At 39.0% G+C, this 27086-nt stretch overlaps 2 protein-coding genes across 2 annotated transcripts in view; one reads left to right on the forward strand and one right to left on the reverse strand.

Annotated features, from left to right (window-relative positions):
- LOC123233177 (zinc finger protein 850-like) overlaps nt 1–27086 on the forward strand; it is a 282653-nt gene that overhangs the window by 141911 nt on the left and 113656 nt on the right. The gene's annotated exons all lie outside the window — the stretch shown is intronic.
- LOC123236560 (zinc finger protein 420-like) overlaps nt 8151–27086 on the reverse strand; it is a 31997-nt gene continuing 13061 nt past the window's right edge. Inside the window, exons 2-3 of the mRNA XM_044662968.1 lie at nt 8746–8829; nt 8151–8577 (exon numbers count right to left, since the gene is read on the reverse strand). Of these exons, the coding sequence (XP_044518903.1) occupies nt 8378–8577; nt 8746–8829 (284 nt within the window). The 3' untranslated portion in view covers nt 8151–8377. The remainder of the gene's footprint in view (nt 8578–8745; nt 8830–27086) is intronic.

The raw sequence follows: 27086 nt of genomic DNA on the forward strand, positions 1-27086 counted from the left end.
TGCTCGATTCTAGCCTTTAGGGACTGGTTATCGGCTATAATCTTTTGGTTTTCCTTTTCAATCTTGTCATTTCTGGTGTTCAATTTGCTTATCAGTTCATTTGATTTCTGAGCCTCACTTTCCAATTGCAAGATTCTACCTTTTAAACTATTATTTTCTTGCCAGATCTCTTCCATTTTCCTCAGAATCTCAGTTTTGAACTCTTCCATAGCTTGTGAGGAGTTTTCCTTATTTGAGGAGGGTCTGGATGCTTGTTTGTTCTCCTCCTCTGTTTGCTCGGTTGTCTGGATTTTCTCTGTGTAAAAGCTGTCGAGTGTTAAAGACTTCTTTTTCTTGTTATTATTATTCTTTCTCTTCTGAACTTCCTGATGCTGAGTAGCCATCATTAGCCCAGCAGCTTCTCAGATTTATCATCGCGCTCAGTGTCTGTTCGCGATCTATTGGCTCTTGAGGTCTGAGTTCTGGTTTTTTCCAAGGTCAAGCCTCCTGGTGGGCCCTCTTGCTTGATCCTCTGCGGGAGGTTTCTTTACAAGTCTCAGGGCGCTGCTTCCACAGTCGTATACCCGTCTGCACTGGTTCCTCACTTAGGCTTTAGTTCCTGGCTGTGTCTGCCTCCACCCACGCCTCTGCTCAGCCTGCGCTCTGCGCCCAGCGTCCTGCTCCCGCGCGCTCAGATTTCGCGTGCGTTTTTTGACTTAATGGGGTCCTAAGTCTTGCTGCTCTCAGGAACAGGTCCCGGAGCTGCTGATGACTCGATGGGTGCCCCAAACTTGCCCTATTTCTTTTTAGCTGGGTTCGGAGCTATAGATGAGTGTGGAGGGGGTGGGGGTGGGGCGGTTGCTCAGCCTGCGATTTAGTGAGAGCCCTTTATAGCCTGGAAATGTCTCGATTCCACGTACCTTCCACGCTGTGCCCTGTTGTGGGGTTCCTCCGTTCGTCTGGACTTGTTTTTATGTCCCCTTGAGGAGTTTTGTGTGTTTCGGTCAGGAGAGGTTAAGAGCTGCTTCTTACTCTGCCGCCATCTTAACCCGGAAGCTGGAATTCAGTTTTAATATGATGTTTGTTGTTGATTAATTCAGTCTAAGTCCAATTTTCCTATCTAATTTTAATGTTCCTAATTTTCTAATTTCAAATTTCCAATTTTTCTTTCTAATTTCAATTTTAATGTTCCTAATTTCAATATTCCTTCCCGTCCATTCAATATTCCTTCCCATCCATTATCCCTCCTTGTATGATTAGGGGACTTTGAGGGGGCAGAGTCTCATATAAGATGTACTGTGACAAATAGATCTATACCATTTGGTTGGGAAATAGAATAGGCCTGAGCATTAAAGGAACAGCTAATTCCTGCCTGACTATATGTACATTCTTCTTGAGTGTCAACAGTGATCACCCATTGAGAAAAATAATTGTCTGTGATCTCAAAACAGTAAAAGGATAGTCCCTGCTTTTGACATTTTAACAAAGAATGACAAGGAGAAAATGAGGTGGTACAAAAAGACAGATGACATTTATAGTACTGATGGTATGTCTGATTACACAAGAGAGGTAAAACAGTAGGAGTAGGAAAATTGGTCCTAAAAAAGGACTCAGGAACTGGATTATCATAGACTGAAAACAAAGGCAAATTTGTGTCATTTGGAGGGCACCTGATAGATCCTAAGCTAATAAAACAACCATGGGGAGTTACTGATGAAGTGAAGTTACAGGAAAAGTTTCCTACAGTTATGTCCAATTGAGTTAGAGGGGAAGTAATATATGGGAAGAAACATGAACAGAAAGAAAGGTTACACTCAAAATTTTCTGTGGTGACCAGTGAGCACTGGGAGGTAGGAGTAGTAAAGGTCTTTTCCATACAAATAGGAGTTAAATACAATAAAGAGATAACATACATTCTCTGATTTCCTCTACCAGCTAAGTTAAAAACAAATTAAAACCACATTACCAGAAGGGCTACAAGTAACAATTGGATGAAACATACTTGTAACAAAATTCCCCAGAAATATTTGGAAAATCGAACAAGTACTTGATATCTGGTTCAATATCAGATGAATTAGAGAGAACATCAGTATCATTAAATGCAGAATTGGAAGCCATTGTTAATGGTCAAAGGATGCAAACTTGACATGTGACAATGAATCCAATTGTCCTTTGTCTTCACTTAGACAGGTGTTGGTAAGAGGAACCTGGAAAAGGCTTTTCCAAACTGGTTGAATAGGACTGGAACGCTGAATATAGACAAAATCAGCAGATTGAAATGATGCAGTTCAAAATCAATAGGACCTGATTGAACAATAGTTATCATTTGCTTCAATTCCTTTAACCTGTGTTGCAATTCCCTAATATACTGGACAGTTGTCATGTCACTCCAAGTATAGAAGTAACATTTGATAAGGAGAGACATTACAATCTCCTGAAAACTTTCTCCTTAAATGAAACAAAACCAAAAGTAATATCTTGGGTCAATTTAGATGCAGTTCTTTACACAATTTGCCAATTAAGGGCTTAATTTCTTTGGATGACAAAGGGTGTGGACTTGGGGCAATAGTCCCAAATCCGTATAAACTCTAAATGGAATTGTATCAGTAAAGTAAGTACCTTTGTCTGAGCCAATCCTAGCCAGAGGACCATATTGAGGAATAATTTCCCTTATAAGAATCTTGGTAACAAAAGTAGCATCTGCCTTAGAGGCAGGAAAAACTTCTACCCAATGAGTCAAGCAATCAATGATGACCTAACAATATTTCCATCAAGCAACTTTGGGCATATTTATCAAATCAATTTGTAAGGCTTCAAATGGGAGACAGGTTAGAGGGTGACCACCATATGCACCCTTTCTAAAGGCATGTTGATTAAAAGCCAAACATTCAGGACAACCAACAGTGATTTGAGAAGCTACTATGATTCCAGGGGCTATATATTGTGTCCACATTACCCGTGCACTATAGTGACCACCTGCATGTATTACAAACACTTTTTAGGAAGAAATGGTTTGCCTTCCTCACTACTTGCCCAGATTCCTGATACCCGTCTGACACCATACTGCTTAATCCAGGTGTTCACTTCCACTTCCTTGTCTTCATAGATGACTTCTGGCAAGTTTTTCTTTAGGGAGAACTGAGTCTTTACCTGTATCAGACTTCTCCTCCGGATCAGTCAACATCATGGTGTAGATTGAACCATCTTTGGCTGTTAACTTAGCAGCTAAATCAGCCCTTTCATTTCTTCTGGACACAGGATCATTCCTTTTCTTACGTGCTGTGTAATGTATGATGGCAAAAGCTTTGGGAAATTAAATAGCTTCTAACAAGTCCTTTATCAGATTAGAGTGGGCTACCTGTTTTCCAGGTGAAGTGAGGAAAACTCTATAACCATGTGGCATATTCTCACAGCATCTGAGGAGATGTGAACAGTCTTTCCTTTGGATAAGAGAAAAACTTTGTTAGAGGTATAAGTTCAGCAGTGTGAGCACTCAGATTGGAAGGCAAAGAAATTGCCCATGAGGTCTCATAGTCTGTAATGACGGCTGCCCCAGTGAAACGGCAACCCTGTTCAATAAAGGTAGAATCATCTGTGTATATAACTTCCCGGAGGAATGTCCAACAATTCCTGATGGGGTCTTTCCGATAGTTCAAGAATAGATTCACGGTTATGCAAAGGTTAATGTGGAAGGATTTAAGATGTTGCATCTTTTTATGGTGATATTCTTGTTTGCTAAGAGTCACTTCATATCTAGCAACCCTCTGACTTAAAGAATGTGTAAGCTACAGACAGCTCCTTCGGAAAAAGTAAAAGCTTTAGTCAGGACTCCATTTTTTAATTTTTTTATTTTGTTTTAAACCCTTACCTTCCATCTTGGAGTCAATACTGTGTATTGGCTCCAAGGCAGAAGAGTGGTAAAGGTGGGCAATGGGGGTCAAGTGACCTGCCCAGGGTCACATAGCTGGGAAGTGTCTGAGTTCAGATTTGAACCCAGGACCTCCTGTCTCTAGGCCTGGCTCTCAATCCAGTGAACTACCCAGCTTCCCCCTTTAGTCAGGACTCCAGATGCCACCCCCCTCCTCTTCTGCACTTAAAGAGTGAGCAGCTTAGAATTGTCAGGAAGCCAGAGGGCGGGTGCAGTCATTAGTGCCTTTGCTAACCCCCTCAGAACCACAAGCTGTTCTGATTGTACTTCTGAAAGGCTCAGTGAGAGGTTTGACAATTTCCGATAGGCTGGTATCCCAGTCCAACAATAACCTGTTGCACCTAATATAGTGAAGAAGGACGCCTTCCAGTATGAACCTTATCTAGACCACATGGTTGGTCAGGACCTCGGGTAGGTTCGCAATGTTTTACTGATATGCTGACAGTCTAAGATAAGAACGTCCTGGGACTGTGCAAGAGACTGATTAAGCCCGCCAAAACCACAACTCCTATCCCTTCCTCCATTCCAGTTACTTTAAAAGAACCCTGCTTGGGGCCCCAGGGTGGAATGCTACTTTGCAGCTTCCCCTGGGGTACCAGCTCAATAAAGGAACCTCCTTGTGAATTGCAGTGTGGGTCTCGGTTTGTTGGGTGGGCTCACAGAGAACAGACCCTAACAATAGCAAGTACCTGCTCCTTGTTCTTAAGAATATATATAGGTTCTGCAAAGCCTGAAACCTCTGGTGAAATAGTTCTTTTTCCTGGTGACAAGACGAAACTCAAATATTCTAATTGTGACTTACACCACTGTACCTTCTTGTTCTTCAAAATCTTATGTTCCATTTGAGTGAGTTCTGGAACCAGATGACAGCTATCTTCATAACAAGTTTCCCAGTTTGATGAAGCCAGGAGTGTCATCTACATATTGAACCAAAGTAGAGCTTTTTAAAGGTGATGGTAGACAGATCTCACTGTAGAATCTGGGAGAACACAGTTGTTGAATTGCTGAATCTCTGTATAAGCCTTATAATAACGGTGTATTGATGACCAAGCCAGGTAAATGCAAACAGGTACTGAGATTCTGGGCTAATGGGAATAGAATGGAAGGCTGCATGCAGATCAAAAACCGAAAGCAGGTAGTGTCACAAGGAATAGGGGACACAATAGTTATAGGGTTAAACACAACAGAGTGGAGAAGAATCACATAGCTATTATTTGCTCTCAAATCCTGGACAGATCAACATATATACCTATATTGTCTTACCTTCAGTGTTAAGTTTATGTTTTTTTTTAACTGGAAGCATAGAAGTATTGGCTTCAGGTCTGCATGGAACAATAATTCCTTGTTTAATCAATGAACCAATTATGGGAGCAATTCCCACAATTGCTTCTTGAAATAGAGGATACTGAGGCACAGATGGTGGTTTCCCTCCTCTAGTAACAATAGAGACTACCATAGATTATTTTAACATATCAGTAGAGAGAGAAAGTGGTCCAAACCTCTTGAGGTAAGGAATCAGGAATAGGAAAATCATCCTCCTTCTCAGAAGGGGTCTTAGGCAAATCTGGAGTACAGTATTCACTTAAGATATTGACAAAAACACAAAATTATTCACTTAAATATTTACAAAAATAGGACAATATTCACTTAGAGCTTTTACAAAAAGACAGTATTCAAACATTTACAAAAACGGGAGTTAACAAATGCTATTAGGCATCTTTCTTGAAATGGAGCTAACAATGCCTTGAATTCCTGTCCTGGCTTAGAAGCAGCTTCTCTACCTTTCTCTTCATCTTTTCCTTCAAACACATACAAAGTAATAGCCTTCAATTCACCTGTTGGCTTCTTATGCCAGTCTGGGCAGTACTTGGTTTACAAATATGGCATTGATTACTCTGCCATCTCTAGGGTTAATAGGATCTAACCTAGCAAACTTCTTAGCACTCTTACTCAGTCTGTCATAACACTTCATAGATGACTCATTCTTATATTCCCCTTATTAAGTTATTCCTTGCACCAACTAAACTATTGTTATAATTTCCTAAGGCCAATTCAATAATAGGAAAAAGAGAAATTGGTTCCCTTTGGGTCTTATCAATAGTCAAAGAAATCAGTCCCTTGGTTGCATGATCAGTTTGGAAATGGGGATTTAAAAAGTCCAAGTTCTTTCCCCAGCCTGCATTCTTCACTTAAATCTAAGCAGGATCCTAAGAAGTTTTCACTTCCTGCTTTAGATCTTGGCAGTGTTCCTGGAAACTGGTCACTTGCTCAGGCATTTGGCCGGGCCCCCAGCTTTTGGACACTGTTCTTCTCCCTCCCAGTTTCAGAATAGTAAGAAGGAGGGGCAGAGGGGGTTTGAAATCCTGTTTTCAAAATTAGGCAAATTAGGGAAAAAATTCTCAAAAATCAATTTTTCTTCACCTCTCCTGTTCAAATGCCTTTTTCTTACTTTAACTAGATGTTTAACTAGAGCCAGGCCTAGAGACAGGTGGTCCTGGGTTCAAATCTGGCCTCAGACACTTCCCAGCTGTGTGACCCTGGGCAAGTCACTTGACCCCCATTGCCCACCCTTACCACTCTTCTGCCTTGGAGTCAATACAAAGTATTGACTCCAAGACAGAAGGTAAGGGTTTAAAAAAAAAAGAAGAAATGTTCATACTTTGTGTGCTCTACCCTTCGTGACACATGAAGCACCATGTTTGATGGGGGTTCGAATGCTTCACCTGCCAATCTTGGCAAAGGCTTCTCAGAAACACCCAAAACAGGGAGTTAAAGCTGAAAAACCTTTGCAAAGTAACTTTTTTTGGCAAAGAGAACAGCACTACTCTGACTGGTCCCCTTAGGAGTTCCAAATTCTCCTGCAGCATTCCCCAATACAATAAAAACAAAACAAAAACTGCAACTGTGAGTGTGAACTTTACAATCTAAGATGAAAGTCCTCCAGGCATAGACCCTAGCCAGTGACCCCTCTGGCTGCAACATCTACCCCTTCACTCACCTTCCCCCAAACTTCTCACCCAAGCATAGGTCAACCACAACTTTAAACCTGAACCAATTTAGAAAATAAAAACACAACATTACTTGTTCAAGGAGCCTAATCTACCTTCATTAAAAAACTCAAAAGTCTCAATTACAAGAGATTAGAACATCTTAAAGAGGCAACCTAGACAGAAACCCTTAATTTTTCTCTACCAATTCATATTATTTAGCTCAGAAATATGTAAACACTGCTTCATTAATAACCTAAATATTTAAGAAAAAAACTTTTAAACTTCTCTTTTTCACATGCTTCTGGCTTAGAACAAATTTAAGTCTAATGGAAGAAAATGTAAAATAGGTCTGGGAATATCTCCAAGTCTGCAGCTTTGAAGAATTCCCGATTTCTTACCTGACTTGGATCATAGGGTCCTTATGGACTAGAAGAGCTGCTGCCTAGCCTGCTGAGAAGTAGCTTCTCTTCACACAGGAAAAAAATAGGTCCTATGGGTGCTCTTTTTGAGATCAATATTTTCTTTACCAAGGAGGACCCCCTCCCACCCCAGAGGCGACAGAGCTGTCACTCTACTCCCAACAGAGTCACCATAATTGTCATGGAAATTTTTATCCCACCACTCTGATATAGACAATTTAGGTAAACAAAGTCAAAAAGCCAAATTTCTCCAAGTCAAGGTAGAATTTAGAGTTTATTGGAAGAGGGCCAAGTGTCCCAGATAAACCTGGAATCTCGCACATGTTACAGAGTTGGACCCCAGTGAGAGACAAAGCCAGGCAGCAGAGACCTGGTTTACGTACAGAGTGAATATTTCCAAACAAGGTTGATGACTTATATCATAAGGCGTTATGTATATCCTTTTTAGAAACAGTTACCCAACTGCAAATCTGATTGGTTATTTCATTTAGGAAAACCCATATTTGTCTTAAAGTCAGATCACAAGACAACACTCTTATTAAGAAATAATGATGATCATTATCTCAGGGCTCATCTGATCGAGTTGGGAAAGATGGTTATTTCAAAACAGGAAAGTAAAGTCTTATCCCTCTAGGTAATTAGCATTCTTGCACCATATCAGGACATGATGCAGCATTCTGGGACCTGAAACTTATATGGTCAGCATCTAATGATAGAAGGGAAATATGACTTAGGGAGGGGTTAGAAATCCCCTTAGGAGTTATAGCTTTAGTTAGAGATCCTTATAAAATAATAAATTCTACTAATTGTAATTATACTAATCACTTTAAAATCACAATATTGATTAGGTTTAAACTTATAACTATCACTAAAATCCAATCAAGTATAAGGGGGCAGGGGTCTTTCTTCCCTGACAAAAGTTAAAAAAAAAAAGACTCATCTTCAATATGAAAGTCTTCCCATATTCACTACATTGATAAAGTGTCTCTTCAGTATGAATTCTCAGATGTTTCGTAAGATATGATTTTCTCCCAAAGCCCTTCCCACATTTACTACATTAATCAAGTTTTTTCCCCTGCATGGATTTTCTGATGTGCAATAAGTTGAGCCCTACTCCTGAAGACCTTCCCACATTCTCCACATTCATAAGGTTTCTCTCCAGTATGAATTCTTTGATGCTCAGCCAGATGTCCCTTTCTCCTAAAAGCCTTTCCACATTTACTACATTCATAAGGTTTCTCTCCAGTATGAATATTTTGATGTCGCTTGAGATCTGAGATATAGAGGAAAGTCGTCTTACACTCCTTACATTTATGAACAATCTTTCCATCATGAATTCTTTGATGCAAAGTAAACTGTGTCTTATTTGTGAAGGCTGTTCCACATTCTTTACATTCATAAGATTTCTCTCTAGTATGAATTCTCCAATGCTTAGTAAGATATGACTCTACCCCAAAGGCCCTCCCACATTTACTACATTCATAAGGTTTCTCTTTAGTATGAATATATTGGTGTCGCTTGAGAGCTGAGATGAAGCGGTAAGTCTTCTTACATTCCTTACATTCATAAAGAAATTTCCCAGAATGAATTTTTTGATGCACAGTGAATTCTGTCTTTTTCCTGAAGGCTTTCCCACATTCACTACATTCATAAAAATTATCTTCAAGAAGTCCTTTTATCTCTGAAAAAAAGAATAAAGAGGTGATGAACCCAGTCTTTTCTTTCCTTTCTCAAAAGTTTTAGTTGCTCAAAGGTTTTAGAGCTATTTTCTTGCCTTCCCACTTGAGAAGGCCTATCTCACTTGCCTTTTACTAATGATCACAATTTATTTTATGCATAAGTATGGTAACTCAAAAGTAAAATAAACAAATAAAATGACCTGAGATAAAATTACCTAGAGGGATAAGACTTTACTTTATACAATAAGTGGTTGGCCTTTGGATTACAAAAAGGAAATGAAATAGTATAGAAAGTAAATGACTATGATAACTTGAAAATATATCCTTACCATCTGATGAAAAAATAGGAAGGGAAGAAACTAAAGAAAAGGGAAAAGTGATGAATTTAGAGCTGGAAAGAGAGAAAGACATATGAAATGAACACAATAAAAAAGAAATATGAGGAAAGGAATCATAGCAGATNACTGTAAGATATAATTAATTGGCCATAATGGTCCTCCAATGTTACCACATCCCCCTACCATGTTCTCATTGCAGAAGGGCAGCAAGACCACTCCCCCATTGACAAATGATGACAATGGGGGAACATGGAACCTGTGCATTGGGGACTCCGTCATTCCAGAAGAATGCCCCAAACTTGCACATGTTCCTTATTCCCTATGGCAACAAATCCCAAAATATATCTCCACCTGAATTTGGAATAGGAGATGACAAGCTCCCAGACTCCAATAAATATGCTGATTCTGAACCACAGGGCATGGAAGCTGTCACTTTACAGGAGAGTTGCTATTCCATAACATCACCTCCAAAGAAGCTGCTTTACTAGCTGCTGGGCTTGTCCATAAGCCCTAAGGCTACCTGACTAGCCCTTAGACCCGTGATGTTGAGCCTATGGCAAATGTGCCAAAAGAGCACACAGAACCCTCTTTGTGGGCACGCTAGCTGTCACCCACCAGAGTTTGTTAATAGAAGGGCAGAGAGACTATGGAGAGCTGCTCCCTTTCCCTTCTCCACCATGCTGAGGACATTTTTTCACTTCATCCACCTGTCTACCCAGAAGCCCAGAGGGAATGCTTTCTCTCCTGTCTGGGGTAAGGTGGCAGAGGTGGGGATGGGCCCTGGCAGACCACTATAAACTACTTCTTTAAATAAAATTCTTTTCTTATTTCTGGATTGAACAGAGTTTGAGTCTCCCATTCTTGATGGGAGCCCCTACTACAAACTGTGGTGTGTTTCTCCCACAGTACCATTCCTTTACCTTGGAGCAGTATTGATGATAACATGGAAGGTCAGGGGTTTCTCTCTCTCTCTCTCTCTCTCTCTCTCTCTCTCTCTCTCTCTCTCTGTGTGTGTGTGTGTGTGTTTAAGCTTTCTCAAAAAACACAAAAGCATGCCATGACTTTAATATGATAAGTGATTCTTAGAAATAAGTTAGCCCCCTCTAGATCCCCTTTATTTGTCTTATATGATGCTTCATATAGTAGATTTTTCCTTATAAATTTTTCCTAATGCAATTCAGGCACAGTTGATTCCTGGAAAAACATTTCATTGTTATCTTCTTCGGTAAAGTTGTTCTAAATGCTGCTCCGGTTCTATGGTCTCAGGTATAGGCTGTGGACTTTCTAAGGATTTATTTGATTGATTGGTTGGAGCTAATTTATCTTTGTGCTGAATAATAACTGGGTCTTGTGGTGGTTGTTGGGACATGTCTTTTGCTGGCTTGACATGAGTGACATGGAACCAAGGATTAATTCTTAATAATCAACTTTTTTTTTTTTTTACAAATTGAACTTATTATTGATCCAATATCATGTATGGTCATTTGTATCTAAACTAAAACTTCCTTTAGCACCATCAGGCAAGTTAAGTTCAGAATAAGAAATACAGAATGCAGGCTTAAAGAGCATTCTCTCATTGAGAGTTGGTGAGTAATTATCAGTTGTGCAAACTTCATGTTGGCTTTTGCTAAGGGCTGCAGAAGTGGAGGTTTGGTGTGATTCACCTTCCATTCTGACATTTAAAGAACTGTCAGGGTTCAAATCAGAAGTTTTTCCTTCGGTAGTATCCGGAAATGTATGGTTGTTAGATTGTATTCCCTTCAACACTTCAGGTACAACTACTGACTTAAAAGCTGACTGATGTTCCCTATCCTGCCCTGAAGTTTGTGTGACTGAAGTCAGATGGTTTTTGTCTTCAATCACTGACCAAGTTTCATTATTGTTGTTATTAGCCACACTGGTTACTGGGGATAATAACTGCTCCTTTTCCGTTCCCCATGCTTTTGGTTGGAATTCTTCAGCTAAGGGGTTGAGAAAGGTGGATGTGGAATTTCCTAAACAGCTGCTGTCATCCAGCAACTCAGTGGGTTGTGTCTTTAAATCTAACTTTGCCAACATACTGATTTGTTTGCTCCTTAACCTCTTTCTGTGACGTGTCTAAAGCAAGTGAATGGGATAGAATTTTGGCATTTAACTCCACAGAGGTTACTGAATGCATTCTTTTCTGGATACATTGTAAGTCCTTGCCATAATGTTCTTTATTCAAGTTGCCCCTTTGTTTTAGACTTGGAATAAAGAGAGGAGTTTGAGGTTTTGATGACTTTGAACAAGATTGCAAGCTTTTGCAAGTGCTTATATGATCCTTATGCTTCTCATTCAATGTTTTTGTGATGGAATGAGAAAGCTGATCCCTTATATAGTTATCCTCACTATTGCCATATATTTCTCTGCGCATCTGCATTATTTCTTCCCATTGTTGATTATCTACCACAGACATATCTTGGTATTCTGTGTAGCTTGCTTTAGACACCTGTTTTGTTTTGCCCAGTATTTCAATATTATTTTTCTCACTCAAGCTACACACTCTCACACCCAAATTATAATGATTAGAACTTTTAAAATTAAGAACCTTGATTCATAGTGACTTTGGCTTTGTTCCCATTTGCATGTACCTTTCCATTTCTTCTAGGGATGGGGATTGGCTAAATTTCTTGCATGTATGGCTACCGCACGAACCATCATGTTTGCTTTCCTCACTTCTCTTTGTATCATTATTGTTTTTGGACCATTTTGTGTTGTAATAGGTCCTTCTCGTACTTCTGTCTCTTTGATTATATTTGTCATTTTTGGAAAAGTCAGTTTGTTGTCTAAATCTACAAAATTTTAAAATATGACCTGGATGTCCACAAAGAAAGCACTGTGGGGAAAATGATTTTGGTCTTTGGGTGTTAATTGTAGGTTGCCTGTATTGATTTTGGCTCCTACTAGTTTGGAGGGCAAAATTTTTTATTTCCTCCAATCCTTTTTCTCTTTTGGTGTGTTTCAATTGCCTTCTCAAATCAGCTACGATTTCATCCTTGTCTGATTCAGTTTGTCTTGCTATCCTTGCTTCCTTTTGCTTTGAATCATGGATGTAGGAAGCATACTGTCTTACATCCTTCAGTGGCAGTGATTCCCACTGTGGACAGTTTTCTCTAAAGTAATTTTGTATTGGGATTGATGTTCCCTTTACAAATTGCCTATGGATATGATCTATGGTGTCTTGGGCATGGGTATCACGTAGTCCCAGGATTGTCTCGGCTGCCTCTACTACTCTATCGAGGAAACTGCTAGGATGTTCCTCTTCTCCCTGTCTTAATTTCTTGAATTTTTGCCATGAATTTGGTCTTTTTGCATAGATTCTCATTGCTTCTAATAAATCAGTTCTACATTGGATCAGGTATCTAAGGTTGGTATGTTGGGTAAAATCTAAATCCTGGTGGACCAATGGCCAGGCTGTTAAATTTGGGTTTGTCCTTGTTTCATTTAGGAATTTTTCCTTTTCTGAGGAAGAGTAAAATTCCCCTAAAAGAAATTCCACGTCATCAAAACTAGGATTAAATAGTGTGAACACCCTTTTTAATTCTTTTATACTTTTGAAAGTTTTTTCAAAATACTTTGGAAAATGTCTCTTCAGTACCTCCATATCACTTGAGGTGAATGCTTTATATGTTTTCACATGTACCACCCCTTCCCCAGGCAGCATAATGGTTCTGTCTAATTGGTTCTGTCTAATTGGTAAAAGAGAGACTATGGAACTTGTGGATGGTTGGTTGTTATTGGGCTTTGATTTGTCAGAGGTATTATTCCCTAGGTATTTGAACTCCACAATCTCTAGCTGGAGAATTGTGTGCTTGTCCAGTTCTTTTCCTTCCCTTCTCTGTTTCAATACTTGGAATAGTAGTTTGATGTTATCTACTAGTTCCCCAGAATCAGTATCTTTCTTTTGTGCTGTAATTGAGTTAAACTATTGTCACAGGTGAGAGAAAACATTTTTAGAGACCATAAGAAATTGCCAGATTGTTAGGATTATGGCTATGGCTGTTGGGATAAAGCAAATACATTCAGTCAGGTCAGAGCACACCATTTATAATAATCATAGATGTTCAGTAGTTGTTGCACGAAATTTGGGACCCTTATAAACCAAAAGTCCACCATACCCTGCATTAGGGACCAAGAAATCATTGAAATGCTAGATAGGATGAATGTTATCCTAGCCAGCTTCATTTTGGTTGTTTCAGAAGATTTTAGGTAGTTCACTAATTTTGCTCGCCAATTAATGTTATCAAAAAATAAATAAGTAAATCTGAGTAAGGTCAAAAGAAATGCAGTTTGGGTCAAAGGAAGGATAAATGGGGAGATTAGGGAGATTATAAGGTGATTGGAGGTGGAAACGAAGGTATGGAAAGGTATATAGGAGATAAGGGAAATGGGGTATGAAGGAGAGGGCAGCTCAAACAGGTTTATTCCCACAAGCTTGAGACAGAGAATCCAGGGAGGAAATTAGGGCCAGTAAGAAATGTTTAGGCTTGACTGGAGGGTTTCTCTTGTTAGTTTCCAAGTCCCCTGAGGGAGGGGTCGAGGGGTCCCCTCCCTGCCAGTCAAACTGATTCTGGAGGAAGTTTTGAAGGTGGGTACTTCCTGTCAAGATGGATGCCCCAGTTGTCTCAAGAAATAAAGGAAAATTATTCTTTCCTCTTGGCCCTTGTCTTAATTTTTGACACAATGACTCACCCCAGGGTTTGAATAGGTAACAAGGAGATTTATTAATACCAGGGTCAGTCGGAAGGGGGAGGGGTTCAGGGTTTTCTAACTGCTGCTAGGGAGAGGGGTGAGGGTGGGGGATGGGTCACAGAGAGGTTTAGACAGAGAGAGAATCCGGCTCTCCCAGTCAGGAAGATTTGACTGCCTTTTAAGTAAAGTCTTTATCTAATCTAGGTGTAACTTAATTGAGGATACTCTACTAGCCTATAGAAAATAAACCCACAATGTCTAATCAACAAGCCCTCCCTTCCACCAGGACCCAAAGGAAATTCAGGGAAGGGGAGAGATGGAGATGGGAGATCAGGGAGAGGTCCAGAGAAATGAGATAGGTCCAAATTTCCCCAAGACAAAATAAGCACAGGCCAAGGCCGAAGCAGTTAGGCCAAAGCCAACAGGTTAAGCCAAAGCAAAAGACTCCAGTTACAGTGAAAGCCGGAAGGCAAAAGCCTTGTCAGTTGGAACTTCACCTCTATTTATAGCTTCAAGTCCTAACTGACTTTCTGAAGATTCTAAGATGTTTAACTGACTTTTTGTGACCATTAGAAACTACAGAAGCAAAAAGTTTCTGTTAGCCACCTTGCATTACACTGAAAGATCACAGTCTTCTATTATTAGTAATTGCTAGCCTTGTCAATAAATAGATTTTGCTCAGTCTTTTGTGACTTGGTTTCACTTTATCGCAGATTTTTTATTGTGACTATACACACACACACATACATATTGTGATAATCTTATATCATCACCCTATACTGGGTATATTTTCCTCCACTTGCCATCTTGACACCTTATTGCTGTGATGATAGAAACTACTCCCTAAGTTTGCCCTACTATGTACCCCATTTTTGCATGCATATGTTGGGTGATGTGGGAGTATGGAGGATAAAAGGCATGTGGTAGAGAGCTCTCTCTGTCTCTCTCTGTCTCTGTCTCTGTCTTTTTCTGGCTTTTGTGGGCTAAGCAGCTTGGCAGGTTTCAGATTTGGGCTTAGGTATTCTTATAGATAGGTGAGATTTTTCTGTCCCCTTCCTACATTTCCTTTTTTTTCATATATTTCCATTTTTTTTAAAATTACATTGTTGAGAGACAGACTCCTGATTTGAGAGTAAATTTTATAAGTGACCACAATATTTTATTAATATTGTATTTAACAATCTTATTATATTACAGTACAGGAATTCAAGATGCATCAGACTCTCCTTCAATTCCTTCCATTATTCTCCTATCACCAATCTTCCCCTGTCAACCTTTGTCCCTAGATTATTCCTACCATCCTCTGCCTTCCCTCCTATATATATACTGAATAAGGAAGTTTTTCTTAATACTATTTAATCTAGTGTGTTCCTTCTTTTGATTTATCTCCAATTCATCCTATATGTGGTTTTTTTTTTTATAGTAGTTTGGGTGGAATCAAACACTGGGTCACCACCCTGCTGAGTAGCAGTTTTTAATTGCCCTCAAGAAGTTTCTAAACACCCCAATTACCACTGCTCCTGGGCAGGGGCAGTCTCAATAATATTTCTTTAAACTTGTTTTTGTAATTCCTCAACACCTTCAACACTCTTTTCCTGCAGTTTAACTGTTCTGTGTATCCAGAGTATATGTCCTCCTGCTGTTTCTTATAAGTACACTCTATAGGAATCCCCCTCTCTCTTTCCTTTCTATGTGAATATGGCAGCACATTGTCCCAATCTGCAATTCCTTGACCCTCAATAAATGCTGCACTTTTTTTATTGATCACCTTGTTGATCTGAATTTCTTACATGTTGAATTTATTGTATCAGAAGTGGGTTTCAGAGGAGGAATCTTTAGACCCTAGGCTTAGCTTTGTAAGTTTGGACCTGGATAGTCCTTTGCTAAAGGGTTTGCTGATATTACTCTTAATAAATGGATTTGAAAGCTTTCCAGTATTAAAGGAGCAGTTTTAATTGCTCCTGCATCCACTCACTGCTCTCCCTAGTAGAGACATGTGGAGTTTGGAAAGGCCTTAAAGAATTCTGGGCTCTAAAATGGAAGCTTGTGGGGGCAGGATTGCTTCCCCCTGAGGAAAGGAGAGGGTGGGGTTGGGTGGGGTGGGGTTAGCAAATCCACAGGTGGAGCCTTGAAGGCTGGCTAATTGTTGTCTAAGAAAAAACAGCCAGCTTACCTAGTAGCAGCCAGTAATTCAGCTGTTTTCAGTTTAAGGGGGAAAGGAAAAAAGGATTTAGGACTTACCCTTCTGCAGCAAACAGATCAACAGCTGTAGGTTGTAATTCCAGAATTAGCTACTAAAAGCTGACTGAGGGATTGTTTAGAGAGAATAGAAGGTGAAGGGAATTATCAGGAGATTGAGGGTACTTGTTAAACCTTTGTGATCTCCAATTAATGTAAGAGTTTAAATTTAGGTTTTATGCTAAATATGAGAATTCTAAAGTAATATTGTGATAGTCAATTTAAAAAGATTATAGCTTAAGTCAAAATGACTTTTAGCAGCTTTATTTACAAAGAGGTGGAAAGAGTGAAAGTGGAAAAATGTAAGAAGAAGGTAAAGAATTGTCTAGCCTACCACCCTAAGTGCTGTTCTGATGTCTAGCTCAGCCCCAGCAGGGCTTCGTAATCTTCAGCCAGAGTTCCACCAAGGCAGCGCCCTCCAAAGCCAAGACAGCAATCTCCAGAACCAATCTCTCCAAAATCCAGGAAAGGAACCTCAGCCACTAACCCAACAAGTTGACACAGAATCCAAGGAAAGGATCTTCTCTAGACTGGCTCACTAATGCAGAATGAATGACTGAATCCACAAGCTGATCTTTTTAAAGCAGTTTTCTTGATGTCACTTCCTGTTGCACCCTGACTTTATGGGAACCAATCATAGTCTTTCAATTTTCCTGGCACTGCCCAAGGAGGGGAGGGGCAGTGACCTTTGGAGGTATGAGCTTACTCTAGTAAGTGACTCACAACTTCTTACTTAGTGTTAAGTAGAGGTACTTTAAGTTCTTGATTTGATTACCTAAAAAAAACCAAGGGGAGAGTTCCTAGTCACTTACCAGAGTAAGCTCACACCTCAAAAGGCTACTGCCCCGCCTTGGGCAGTGCTAGGCAAAATGAAAGACTGCCATTGCTTTTTGTGAAGAAGAGGGAATGACAGGAAGTGACGGGAAAAAAGGAGCATAAAAAGAAGAGACTAGCATAGTCTAGAGTGCATTCCTTTCCTGGATTCTGGAGAGATTGGTTCCTTCCTGGCATTTGGAGTGAGTGGCTGAGAATCCTGCCTTAGCTTTGGAGGAGGCTGCATTGGTGGAACTCTGGCTGAAGACACCACAAAGATCTCTGGCTGAGGATTGTTGGGAAATCCACATGGATATAGGACTTGGGGAAGCCCTGCTGGGGCTAAGCCTGGCTTCTCAGGAGAAGGGCAGGTAGGCTTATTAGAATCTGTCTCTTTATATACATTTTTTTCACTTTCAATATTTTCACCTCTTCGTAAATAAAGCTGGTATAAATGTTTTAGAACATGTAAGTTCTTTTCCCCCCATGACCTTAAGAAACAGACTTAATAATACTCTTGATTTAAAGCTCTTGAATTATTGTTTTTAAGAAAACACTTTTCCAGTAAAGAAATGTAGTATTTCTAGGTCACTAGGTGATATTGTTCAGTGATCAGTTCCTATCAAGAACATATATAGAATAGCCTTCCAAATAGCTTTATTATTTTACCAGGTCACCAGAACAATGGGTATAGATGGATTTATAATTCTTTGGGTATAATTTCAGATTGTTCTCCAAACTGGTTGGATCATTCACAGTTCCACCAACAATGTATTAGTGTTCCAATTTTTCCATATTCCTTCCCAACATTTGTCATTTTCCCCATTTATCATTTTAACAAACATGAGAGGAGTAAAATGGTATCTCAAAGTTTTTGAATTTGTATTTCTCTAATCGATGATAATTTAGAGTATTTTTAATACAACTATATAGAACTTTAGGAAGAAGCAAGGTGGATTAGTAGAGTGCTGGGCCTGGAGTCAGGAAGATCTGAGTTCAAATATGGCATCAAGCATTTCATAGCATGGTGACCCAAGCAAGTCATTTAACTTATAATTGCCTGACAAAACAACCTATGGAATCAGAGAAGAAAATGACAAACTACTCCAATAACCCAGCCAAGAAACTTTATCAAATTTAAAATAACATGAGTATTCCTCAGTTGTTAAGTGGTCAAAAGATATGAACAGGCAATTTTGGAAAGAAGAAATAAAAGGTATATTTTTGTTGTTCAGTTGTGTAAGACTTTTTGTGACCCCATAGACCCCTATCCATAGACATTTCTCAGCATTGCTTGAGAACACCAAAGGGAAGTCATAAAGTGCGCGCACACACACACACACACACACACATAGTGTTGAGAGACTTCAGTTATCTGGGCTTTTGTTACAACTCCCTACTTGTCTCTTTGTTAAGAACAGAAGAGATAAAATGTCTTGATAAGTTTAAATATTAATTTTATTCTTCAAGAGGAATAGGAGCCCACTAAGGAAAATTATCTTATGAACGACATTTTCATCAGAAGAGTGGAACTAATAGGAAGTAGGGATAGAAGTGATTGATCCAACCTTGAAATGGTGTTAGAGGAAATATCAGTGAAGAACAAAGTTCAAAATTTAGAAGATTTTTAGAATTTTAAAAGTCACTTCAGTAGAAAAGAGAGCCAGAAAAAAAAAAAAAGATGTGGCTCCCTCTCTCAAGTCTCTATAAGTTTGACATGATATAGAAGTCACACAAGGATGTTAGGACAAGCATTTTGTTGCCAGCATGTTATCAGTTAAACAGTTTTCAATAAGGGAGCATTTAACTAATGCTAAAAAACTATCTTTACATGTAAATGGGAAAAATAAAATGTTGAAAAAAATACATAGTAGGGAAATTAATTCTAACCTTTATAACTCCTATACTGACAGTATTAATTAAATTAGACTTAATTCTGTTTTACATAACACAATGCCTAATATCCATTAAATCACAATAAACTGAATAAATACTAATCACATTAAGCAGGGGTATCAAAATTATCTATACAAAGGTAAGATTTTAGCTGAGGAAGTCAGATGCCAGGAGATGGAAATGAGAAGAGGGAACCTTTTAAGCCTGGGGGACAGCCAGGGGAAGTACACAAAGGAAGGAGATGGAGTGTCTTTATTTGAGGCATAGCAAGGAAGTCAGTGTCACCAGATCATAAAATAAATATGTGGAGGAGACTAAAATAAAAGAAGCCTGTAAAGGTAGGAAGAGACCAAATTATGAAGGATTGTAATGTCAGAAGATTTTATTTTGGATCCTAGAAGTGACTAAAGGATCCCCTCGAATTTATTGAGCAGGAAAGAGGAAGGAAGGGAAACAAACATTTACTTAGTGTTTCATATGCACTAATTCCTTTCCAAAGATAATAAATATTATCGCTTTTAATCCTCACAACAACCCTGGGAAATTAGTGCTGGTATGAACCCCATTTTGCCTCTGAGGAAACTAAGGCAGACAGAGGTTAACTGATTTGCCTAAGATCACACACCTAGAATATATCAGGAGACATTTTTACCCATGACTTCAGGCTCAGTATTCTATTCATTGTTCCACCTGGTTATCTCTGAGAGGGTATCAGGGGAGATCTTATTATACTTGCATTTTAGGAAGATCAATATGACAGCGAACTGAAGAATGGACTGAAATGAGGGAGAGAGTTGAAGCAGGGAGACCAACAAGAATGCACCAGAACTATGGCAATAGTTCAAGTGTGAAGTGACGATACCAAGGTGATGGCAGTGTCAAAGAATGAAAGGGCATTTTGTTGTTGAAATGTTGTCATTCCAGTCATGTCCAACTCTTCTTGACCCCTTGACTTTCCATTTCCTTCCCCAGCTCATTCCGATATATAAGGAACTGAAGTGAATATGACTGAATGACCAGCCCAAAGTCGCATAGCTAGAAAGTACCTCAGGCCAGATTTGAACTCAGAAAGTTAAAAGATATGTTATTAAGGTCAGACCAAAAGGACACGGCAACTGATTGGATGTGGGAGACAAAAGGGATTGGGAAGTTGAGGATAGCACCTAGGTTGCCATGCTGAGGGACTTGGAGGTTGGCAGTGCCGTCAATAATAAGGACACAAGACATATAAGAATTGTGGCTACAAATTAAATGGAAAAGTCCATGATCCTCAGTGGGCAGTAGGAAGACAACTTTAGAAACACTGGTTGTTCCCATTGATAGAATCTTAAACATTTCTTGATGTTGGTCCATTTGATGGTGCAAAGGAGTTTGGTGGTGAGAAGTTTTTTTCTTTTTTCTTTTTTCTGTTCTTCAGTAGATGTTACCACAGTACAAGAAGAAGCAGTTGCCAGATCCTATTTCCTCAGGGGTTATTCCTGGTAGGACAGATTTAGGGGCTTGTCTGGGAGTAGGACTGTGGTGTGAGTGCTGCTGATACTCCGTTCTGTGTAAAATTAATATAAAATGTAAACCCTTAGATACATGCATTAAGTCAGGACGGCAGAGAATCATACGACTAAGGTGCTCTGTGGGCTCCTGGAGACCTGACTTTCAGAAGGGGCTGGAGGAAGTCCCTGTTTGACAGGTGATGTGTCAAGAAGTCAGGACTTGGGACTCAAGACTGTCCAATCAGAGAGCTCCAGTAAGAGTGATGTCATTGGCCTTAAAAGAAAGGGACAGAGCAATAGCTTGTTTTCTTTTTCTTGGGAATCTCTTGCTGGCTGGACATGCAACTTGCTCCCTTCTCTGGAGCTTATAAATGCTCTGCTTGAGCTTCAGCTGGGAGCTGGATCCCAGTAAGCACAGCATGGCTTGGAGACTCTCTTTAGTTAGGGTAGCCTGATGATTGTACTCTTTCTTCCTCTCTATCTCTCTCTGACTTTTATAATAAATAATTATGTTAATATAAAGTCTTCAGAGAAATTTTAATCCTAACAGCTCTCAGGGTTGCTGGCCCATCAATGGCAGATGCTGTTGATGGAACCAAGAAAGGTTGGCTTCCTTATATGTAATTCTTTCTCCCTTCACTTTGTGACTCTAAATTTTTTTTTTAAACCCTTGTACTTCGGTGTATTGTCTCATAGGTGGAAGATTGGTAAGGGTGGGCAATGGGGGTCAAGTGACTTGCCCAGGGTCACACAGCTGGGAAGTGGCTGAGGCCGGGTTTGAACCTAGGACCTCCTGTCTCTAGGCCTGACTCTCACTCCACTGAGCTACCCAGCTGCCCCCTTGTGACTCTAAATTTGACCCAGAAGTGAGAGAGAGGATAAAAGGGACAATCGAGGGAGTGTTCTCTCTCTGTCTCTGGTGACCAGCCAAGGGGAGCTGCTGCTGTGGCCAGGCTGAGAGCACCCATGTGGTAGTTAGACTAGATTATTTTACTCTTATTTTTCTATCCATTCTCATCTTTTACCTGTCCAAGTGATTCTAATAAACTTTATTAATTTAAGGCCAGTCTTCTAATTTGAATTCCTAAAGCAGCCAGCCAGAGTGGCATGGCAAAGATCAGATAAAAAAACTCCTGGGCAGACTGAGGAAAGGCTTTACTCAGCATGAGACCAGAGCAAAAAAAGAGGGTCCCTGGCTCTCCTATGGCCAATGATGTCACTCTAACTTGGCCCTCCAATTGGGCAATCTGGGTCACCAGTCCTGACCTCCAGATTCATAACCAGACTTCACAAGGGCTTCTGCCAGCCCCTTCTGGAAGTCAGGGACTCAGGATGGCCAGGAGGTCTCTCTTCATATGACATGGTGTTCTGACTTAATGCTCATGTGCTGGTTAGGCTCTATATTTTTATATTAATTTCAGCTAGCATGTTCTCTCTCCCTAACTTTTACTAATAAATACTTGTAATTTAATACACAGTCTCCAAGAAAAAAAAATTTTTTTAAACCCTTACCTTCCATCTTAGAATCAATACTGTGATTGGTTCCAAGGCAGAAGAGCAGTAAAGACTGGATTGAGGGTTAAGTGACTTGCCCGGGGTCACACTGCTGGGAAGTGTCTGAGGTCAGATTTGAATCCAGGACCTCCTGTCTCTAGACCTAGTTCTCAATCCATTCAGCCATCCAGCCAGCCCCCTCCAAGAAAATTTTAATCATTATAATCCTAATTTTGCAACATTGCCTCACTTTATCACTTTATTGCAACATTTATCACTTTACTGTCATGTTGGCCAATCTGATAGAAGTGAGATAAAATACTTCAGTTATTTTAATTTGCATTTTTCTAATCAATAGTGATTCAAAACATGATAGCCTTGATTTCTTCATCTCAAAACTGCTTGTTCAATATCTTTTGACCATATGACAGCTGGGGAATGACTTGTAGTCTTATGAATTTGACTCAATTCTCTTTATATATTTCAGAAATGAGGCCTTTGTCAGAGATATTTGCTATTTTAATCGTTTCTCCAAATTTCTGTTTCCCTTCTAATCTTGGTTGTATTGGTCTTGTTTGTGCAAAACAACCTTTATAATTAAATGTCAAAGCTAACTGTTTAATATCCCATATCTCTATGTCTTACTAGGTCTTACCTTCTTCCCTTATCCATATATCTGAAAGGTAAACTATTTTGTATTTATTTCTACATCTGTATCCATTTTGACTTTATCTTGGCATATGGAAAGGGCCTATGCCTAATTTCTATCAAACTGTTCCTGTTTTCCAGTAGTTCATTTCCAATGGTGAGTTTTTCTTCCAGAAGCTTGAATCTTTAGGGTTATCAAACACTAGGTTACTATGATCATTTATTACAGTGTGTGTTGAGTGGCTAATCTATCCCATTTGTCCACTATACTATTTCTCTGCCAGTAGTAAATTGTCGTGATATTTTATAATGCAGTTTTATATCTTTATACAGCTAAGTCACCTTCCTTCATTTATTTTTCCATTAATTCCCTTGATATTCTTGACCTTTAGTTAGTTCTGAAAAATTTTATTATTATTTAAACCCTTAACTTCTGGCTTAGAATTGATACTATCTATCAGCTAGACAGGGTAGGTTATGTGACTAGCCTTGCCCAGGGTTAAACAGCTAGGAAGTGTCTGAGGTCACATTTGAACTGAGGACTTCCTGTCTCAAGGCCTAGCTCTTTATCCACTGAGTCACCTAGCTGCCCAGGATTTTATTATTTTTCCTAGCTCTATGAAATAATTTTTTGGGTAGTTTGATATGGGACTAAATAGGTAAATTAGCTTAGGTAGAATTGTCATTGTTATTACATTGGTCTTGGCATACCCATAAGCAATTAATGTTTTTCTAATTGTTTAGGTCTGATTTTATTTGTGTGAAAAGGATTTTTAAATTTTGTTCAGATAGTTCTAAGTTTGTCCTGGCAGGTAGGCTCCCCCAGGTATTTTATAGTGTATATAGTTATTTTAATGGGACTTCTCTTTCTATCTCTTGCTGATGGACTTTGTTGGTAGTATAAAGAAATGCTGATGCTTTATGTGGATTTATTTTATAAACTGCAACTTTACTAAAGTTATTGTTTTGATTAGTTTTTTGGCTTGATTCTCTAAGTATATTATGATATCATCTGCAAAGAATGATAGCTTTATTTCTTCATTGCCTATTTGAATTCCTTCAAATTTTTTCTTTTCTTCTTGATCTAGCTAGTATTTCCAATACAACATAGAATAGTAGTGATGATAATGAGCATCTTTGCTTCACTTCTGATCTTTCTGAGAAGGCTTCTGGCTTATCCACATTATAGAGAATGCTTGCTGATAGTTTTAGATCGAGACTAATTATCATTTTAAGGAATGTTCCATTTGTTCCAATGTTCTTTAGTGTTTTTAATAGGAATGGGTGTTGTATTTTGTCAAAAATTTCATGCATTTACTGAGAGAATCCTACGGTTTCTGTTGGTTTCATTTTTTGATATGGTCAATTATGCTGATGGTTTTCCTAATAATGAACTATTGCTGCATTCCTGGTATAAAAACTACCGGTTACAGGGTATGATTCTTGTAATAAATTAATGTTCTCTGTTTAGTTCCATTGCCCTCCATTACAGTTCCTTACGTAGTATACAGAATTGGGGTCATATAGTTTTTTCTAGCTTTGGCTGAGTTCCAAAAGCTGTTAGAGTTTAGAATCTTGAGAAGGGCAGTTGACTGGATCTTCCATAGAGGGAGGTGGTCAATGAGCGAGCTGCTTTGATTACCTAACTTTAATATTGAAATTTAGCCTAGCTTTGATATATTTACTTAAGAAATTATTATTTTAGATAAACCCTTTATATCTTCCTTTCCTATAACATCCCTGCCTTCCCTCCCTTACCTTATATGTTGTGAAGTTAATAAGGAGAGTAATTAGAGAGGAGTTAAATCTGTGAAGGGTTACCTAATTGACAGCCTTAGTTATAGTTGGTCAGTCATCATTTATTCCCTTTAGATAGCACCTAGTAAAAACTGAGTTTAAGGCAGGTCCTTACTCAGACTCCATCTTCCCTTCCCCCACCTGAGGTTCCTGAGACAACTGATAGGGCTTTCCTTTGATCCACCTTCCTAACAAACCATCCTTCAAACAAAATAAACCCTTTTTGTGTTTCAACAACCCTAATTGGTATAATTTGTCTGTTAGTTATCAAGAGGGAAAAAGAGGGAAAGAGACAACACACTCTGGGCTCAGAGGGTAGCTGGGCATCCATCTTGAAGGAAGGTGTTACTTCAAAATAGATCCCTTCCTGTGAAATTAACTAAAGCCTGTTTGTTAATTTCAGTCTAGTCTATTTCCCTCAGCTTGTGTTTGAGTCTAAGTCCCAGTCTGTAAGCCTGCTGTGTTTGTCTGTTTAGTTTAACTTCTCTTCTCCCTAAAAGATCTCTGTTTCCTTTCTGTGTTATACTCCTGACTTCAGTCCTATTATACCCTGAATCTCCTTTAATCCCAGCCTACCTGAAGCCGAGATTACCCACTTAGCAAGTCTCCAACATCCTCATTTCAATTTCCCTTATCCCAAACACCTTTCCTCAAATTACTCACATAACACCTATCAACAGACTTTGGACTCCTACTATCAATCCCCATTTCTTCTGACCTAAAGTAAAGTATAAGATTAAGTTTACACTGAGCAATAGGCTTTTCTCCAGAAAAGGGGAAGTTTGGGATTAGTTTTCCTTCCAAGAATGTATAGAATTAGGTTAAGGATTAAGTTTTCTTTAATGCTAGAGCAGGGACAGACTATCAGACATGGCAAGGATTCCTTATACCAGTGATGGGCAAACTTTTGAGCTTGGTGTGTCAAAATGCACCAAAAACCAAGCATAACTTGGGTGGTGTGTCACTTCAAGAAAAAACCCATAATTTCGCGATAAGTTTAAATAGCAAAAATGCATAATTGTAATATATAACTATTTAATAAACCAAAATAGGTAAATGAATATAGGTAGAATTGTCATCTACAGTGCACAGAGTGTCTACACTACAGCAAATGTTTCATCCTCAGCATGTGGCCCCAGACTTCTCTGTATGCAGCTGCAGAGTGCTACATGTGTCAGTTCAGACACACGTGTCAGGTTTGCCATCACCGCCTTATACTGTCAGAAACAGCATCAGACATGGCCACTGAAGACTTGTGCATTTCATGACCTTCTCATCACCAGCACTATCTGCCATATACCTAATGCAATAAAACTTCATGGATGCATTCTTGCAGCAAACATTAGCATTTAATAGACCATGTTATTGTGAAGAGAAAAGACAGATAGAATGTGAGATTGAGAAAAATAATGTGTGGCACAGAGTGCTGGATTTATCAAAAACTTACCCTCTTCAAGCTAAACATTTTTCTTCAGGCAAGGAGGCAAAGGGGGATGTCCCACTTCATTAAACAAAGCAATGTGTGCAAAATGGGTGGAAGTGTAAAACTTTGTTGAAAAATATCACCCTAAAAAAAATATAACTCTGATAAAGCTTTAAATTTGTTCAATGACCAGAGCATTTCTCACCATAGAGGAATTTTGAAATGCAAACAATCATCACTAGAAAGGTTTTTTGTGAAGCTTTTGTGAATCTCAAACAGGGTTCAGTAGTGATAAGGGACTGAAAAGAGAAAAAGAACTCCAGAAGGGTAGTTTTACTCAAGATATTATGGAACGGGATACCTCTTCCAGACAATAAAATTTTCTTTCCCACCATTCCCTTAGGTTTTCCTCTTTTGATACAGGGAAAGTTAAGTTAAAATTATTTTATCCAATCTAATTATTGTTTTTTATTTATGTATTATTAATATTTATTTAGCAAAACACAGCTCCATTAATGCATATAATGCCTTATAAAATCTGGGTGTCTGGAATAGATTAATTCAATTTACCCTACACCTCACAGGAAAAATTCACTTGATATTTGCCCTTTTTGGTAACTTGACCTGCCTTCTGGAACAAATTAAGAATGAGTATCACTGTATACAGCTTTACCAATTTGAATTTTTACCTCTTATTATTAGGGTAGCTTACAGTATGCTGGGCTAAATAACATGAGCCATTGGCTTTAAAATTTCTTGCCCTGAGGTTTTGATTTATGATCTCAGCAGAGCTCTAAGGAATTAGAATCTGATTTTTTCTGGCAGGTTGTGGCCCACCTGAAATTTTGTAACAAGTTCTAAGAACAAAGAGAAAATTAAGAAAGTGATTCTATGATAGACCACTGAAGATCATAATAACCAATACTCATATAGTGATTGACATATATCACAGGACAAAGTCCTAAAGCTAACCAAAGATTCCTTATAAATGACTTTACAGGTCCTCCTGACTACCAGATGCTGATTAACTTCATCTGAAGTAGTTAGATAATACAGCTCAGTGGTTCCCAAACTTTTTTGGCCTACTGTCTCCTTTCCAGAAAAAATATTACTTAGAGCTCCCTGTCACATACTATCACTGCCCCCTTACAGTTATTCACCACCCCCAAATGCACCTATGGCCATCACCGCTTCCCTGCATCATTGCAGCACCCACCAGGGGGCAGTGGGGCCCACTTTGG

This window comes from Gracilinanus agilis, chromosome 2 (assembly GCF_016433145.1).
Source record: "Gracilinanus agilis isolate LMUSP501 chromosome 2, AgileGrace, whole genome shotgun sequence".
Taxonomy (NCBI): domain Eukaryota; kingdom Metazoa; phylum Chordata; class Mammalia; order Didelphimorphia; family Didelphidae; genus Gracilinanus; species Gracilinanus agilis.